Here is a 5250-nt window from a genome sequence, read left to right as displayed (position 1 = left end):
TTTAATGTTATTTAATCTGTTATTAAAGCTTTAAATTCGAATTATATTTTTAGAAACATGAAAAACATGATAAATCTAAACAGAATCGAGAATACGAAGAAGGTGATGCTAGATATGGATTTACAGATGTAATGCATCATGGTATTTAAAGAATTTTAATACTTTTAATAAAGAAAACCACAAATTTAATTCACTGCATGCTTACAATTCCTTATTAAATGATTTAATCTGGCAAATTATTATCTAGAAAATTTTGGTAATATTAATTTATAAACTTGTAATTATTTAGAAAAAAAACTAAATTGTAATCATTGTTACAGATAGACCTCACTCCACTCCATCTGCAAGTTGCGCTCAGTACAGCAAAATATTAAATGGAAATAGATGGTCCATTCCTGAAAGTAATGATAGGTAATGCATATTATCTACCATATATCAATTATATTCTGGAAATAAACAATTTATAAATGAAAAATTCAATGTTTTGGATACACAACTTGAAGATTATTAATTGTTAAAATGGTATAAAATTGAATTCCTGTCATAAAATCTAGAATTTAACGTATGTTTGTAAGTTCTTTCGCCTGATGTATATATGTATTTTATAATCAATATATCGAGAATTTTAAAACAGAGAAAACTATAAATCAATTTTTCGTATAAAATTAGGAGTATGAATGTATTATTTTCCAGTAGATGAATATAATTTATGAATTTATTGAAAATATTTGTCTTAAATTTATCGTATACGAAGGATTTTGAAATGTTATTTATAAAAATAGAAAAACTAAAGAAGCTAAGAAAGTTTTGATGTACTTTATAATAATTTTACATGGTTATACATAATATTTAATACTTAACTGTATGAAAATTCAAAATATTTTCACATTTATAATCCTCAGTCTTTCATGTTATTAATGAACCTTTTTATAAATTGTTAAAATTTAATTATAGAAAATTCATTTTGTAAGCAGTCTTTCAAGAAATAATTATTTAAAGAAGATTTTTAATCAAATATTTTATTATTACTTTGTAAGATTGAATGTATATACATAAGAATATAACTCCCAAACATCCTATAACCGTAAATTTTACTGTATCTCTTCAAATTACTTAAACATGTATTTAAAAAAGTTAATTACATTCTTCAATTTTTTTTAATTAAAAAATAATCAGCTGATGAACTTTTTCATGATTAGGATTAAATTTTATAACGTTTTTCTTTATTAAAATGAAATAAAATATAATGAAAATTCATTTATCTTAAGATGGCAGAGCATTAAAGAAGAGATACCCGTTACGCATCATCCCCTTCTCGTGGATGGAAGTGAACTTTCTGACGCTGAATGTGATCGAGAATATAAGTTTTCATCAGGAAATGGTAATTTTTTTTTCTTATCTCTGTACGGCTTACTTATTTTTTTAATATAACGAAGAGCTTAACTTTTTTGAATACAGGTAATTTTAACAAAAGCCAAGCTGCAATACGGTGTTAACAATGTAAGCATTGTAATGAAATTCTTGCAACACCAATAAAATAACGAACATTTAATTAAAAAAAAAATAATAGTAATTTAATAACATAATTATAAAATATTTTAAGTTACAATAAAAGTAAGTATTATATAAGAGAAATTATAAAAGTAATCTCTACGTTAATTAATTTTAATGCATTTACAAGTGATACTTCTAAACATATTGTTAACATTGTGAATATGTTGTGAAATTCTCTTTCAACATATATAATTTAGAAAGAACTGTTTTACTAGATAAATTCTGTTTAATAATTCTGTGTCTGACTCATTATAGCTAAGAGCTAACCTCAACTAGAGAAACATGAAATCCTAGTTAACTTTATCTGGGATTCCATTTTGGTATCCATTAAATAGGAAATAATGATTAGTCGAAGATTCTAGTAGTCTACATAAAAGAAATATTTGTAAACGACGTCGGAAAACACGTACATTACGTTGTTTAATAGGAGCATTAACAGTTTTTTTTACGATTGTTTTGATATGCACATATAAATTGCAGAATCGTTTAATGTAAAAAGTAAATTCTCGCCATCATAAAGAACCCCCCAGAAAATTGCCTTTTGTATAAAAAAGTATTTTAAATTTTCAATTTTCTACCTGTAAATTTAAATGCAATTTACTTTGCTGAATAATTTTATCGGAAAAATTTCTAAGAAATTAATCTTCAATGATTAAAACATTATAAAATGATTTATACGTCGACGAAATTAAACATTTTTTTTTAAAATTATTTTTATTTATGTAATTCTGTAGACAAATTTCAAATTAATTAAGTTTTAATGTCTGTGAATCATGTTTAAATGTTAAAATAAGTTTTAAAATGTTAATAATATTTTAATTAAATAGAATTAAACATTTTTTTTTTCTGAAAATAGGGGAGAATGTATATAATTAAATATAACTCTAGTACGATCTTGAAATTAATTATACAAATTTTATATTTATTAGTGATTTTCCGAAAGGATCATAAAGATATTCAGAAGAAAATGTTCTTTTATTCTATATAAAATACATGCATTATCAATATTAACAGTTTAATTTGTACTTGGATTATTTCTTTCTTTTATTTTCTAGTTGAGGATAAAATTGTAAATCTCCAGCTTCACTTTAGTTTGATTAAAATGATAAAAACCTGAGAAGAATTTATTAAGACACACGCTCTTTATAAAACCATTTCTGAATAATTAAGCAGAATTGTAAGGAAAATAACGTAAAAAATGTATATATATATATATAAAACGACGTCATTTTTATTTAATTGAATTATAATAATTTAATTCCTTACGTATATTATAAAGTTACGAATTAACGTTGAAGATTTGTTATTTTTATGTTCTCAGCAAACAACTTCACTATTTTTAATTTTATATTAATAAAATCAAGAAAATTATTATTTTAAAACAGAAAAGATGTAAGAAAGACAAATAACTTTTAGCACTTGAGACAGAAAGTTAAAAAAAAAATCCATTAACTGTGATGTTTACTGTTATTCTAGGTGAATTTGCTGACGTAATTCAATTGCAAAAGCGACGATGTACCTATTACATTATGCTTTCTCCTCTGTTTTTATAGCTTTTTCTACAAACAGGAGATTAAAAATAAATATCTTTAAACATGAAAAAATTAAATAATTGTTAAAACTTATCCAATTATAAAATTAATTCTTTTTTAACGACTTTGTGTATTATGAAAACATTTTTTTCATCTTCCATTTCTCTCCTCCACTCTGTTCTTTTTTTAATATGAGTTTTGTTTGGATAATAACATTTATTGCCAAATTTTATACTTTTATCTGGTGTCACTTTCCATTTCAGTACGAATTACTTCCAGAATCCAATTTCTGAACTCCTATTCTTCGAATTTTTAGGGGAATTCCGATCGTATCCCTTGATTAGCTGACTGTCGACCAATTTGAAAAATTTGTACTCACTGATGTTAATCTTTAACTAAAGTTAATTCAGTTAGTGTCACAATATATAGGGCACGTAAATGTTTTAAAGGCATATAAAACTAAATAAATAAATAAATAATCAGCTCTTGAAGAGATTTTCAATTGTTTCTAAATTTTTATCTTATTCTTTATGAATTTCTATTAAATTATCATCTTATTCTTTATGAATTTCTATTAAATTATCATTTAAAATTTTATAACATAGCTCAATTTAGTTGTATTTCTATCAATCTTTTATAATTTTCTTTATTTGCAACTTTTTTAATATATTTTTACTCAATGATTGATTTTATTTTGGTTATTTTGAATACATCCTCAACGTTGCAAATATGCAAAAAATAATCTATTCGGTTGTATCTCATTCAGTAGTCACGATCTTATTATCAAATATAACAAAAAAATTATAAGTCTGTAGATAAATATATACAAATTTATAAACTACTCTAGAACTAGAATAAGAAGTTCTTCCCATAAGAAAAACTATCGTAGAATTCCAAAAATTTACTTATTTCTGGGAATAAAATAAGGAAATTGGCAAAAAAATTAATGCATTTCCAAAATAAAATTCCAGTGATCGAACTTATAATAATTTTCGTTTATTTAAAGCTAAATTGTGCGTAATTATCATGTTCGATTTTCTATAGTTTCTTTAAAAATTAATTATAGTGTTTACTAATATTACTAAAAGACTAATTAGAATTTTTCTTTAAAGTATACAAAAGTTGATTTTATTTATTTTTTGTCCAAGAGTTAATTTGTCCTGCATAATTATTAAAGGCTAAGCCAATAATAAGAGCTATATAATTTACGAAGAGCGATCGATTTATTAACTTCAAGAAGAATTTCTAATAAGAAACTGCATCCATCTGGAGGACATTCGAGGAAATAATACTTTTATTCGATATTTTTGTGCCAATATCTTTCACAATAACAATTGTTTTAAGCAAATTATTGGATTTTTAAATGAAAATTTTATAATATTTTTATAAATTATTAATTAAAATCGACGTGATACGAAATGAAACTTTTTTTGTATAAATTAAATTATTAAATTTATATTTGCTTCTCATTGATTACTGATTCTCTATTTAAGAAATTTACGAATAAAATACAATTATTTAATTATTAAACTAGGTATAAAAACAACAGTATTGCTACAGTCCAATTGGTAATTTTGAAGTCCAAGAGATCTTATCAAGACGTCCAGAAGAAGAAAGTTCATTTCTTTTTTTCCAGAAGGATCATTTAATTATGAATGTAATTGGATTAATGTGAAAATAAATTAGTATCTTTACTCTTCATCTGTAACATCTGTCAAATTTTAATCGCATACCCCAATATGTACAGATGTAAATTGTGTTTCAAATTCAAAAAAAAAACTGTGAATAAATGCGTAGATTTTATAGAAAATTATGTTTATCGATTGCTTATATATATAAAAATTTATCAAATAAATTANTAAATTTGTAAGGTAAAGAGCTATCTTAAATTGAATTTAAAAAATTAAAATAAAATTATTTTCCTAATATATATATATATATAAGTCGAACGACTATAAGATTAGTTTCTAAACAGAGAAATCTGTTGAGATCGTATAGCGTGATTTGTAGGGAGCAAGGTTTTATAGGTGTCATCACTTCACGTAAATGCTTCCTGTGATCACGTCAGATGATACACAGCTTTTCGAAAATAAATTGTTTGTTGTCGTGTTGCACCTTGACAATTTATCAAATTGTGATATATCATAACGATCTTTGAAATTTG

General features: G+C 23.7%; 1 protein-coding gene across 1 annotated transcript; it reads left to right on the top strand.

Moving 5' to 3' along the window:
* Positions 1 to 53: 53 nt before the first annotated feature.
* LOC111615324 lies at positions 54 to 4877 on the top strand (the record flags this gene model as incomplete). Its single annotated transcript, XM_023356752.1, has 4 exons — positions 54 to 141; positions 321 to 411; positions 1269 to 1381; positions 4621 to 4877. Coding segments are annotated over 4 exons (330 nt in total), but the record flags the coding sequence as incomplete, so codon positions are not given.
* Between the last annotated feature and the right edge of the window lie 373 nt (positions 4878 to 5250).

The sequence above is a fragment of the Centruroides sculpturatus genome, unplaced genomic scaffold, assembly GCF_000671375.1.
Source record: "Centruroides sculpturatus isolate CEXI.00-Female unplaced genomic scaffold, Cexi_2.0 scaffold2471, whole genome shotgun sequence".
Classification (NCBI taxonomy): domain Eukaryota; kingdom Metazoa; phylum Arthropoda; class Arachnida; order Scorpiones; family Buthidae; genus Centruroides; species Centruroides sculpturatus.
The sequence above is the reverse complement of the archived record's forward strand: the minus strand, read 5'-3'. Positions and strand labels throughout refer to the sequence as shown.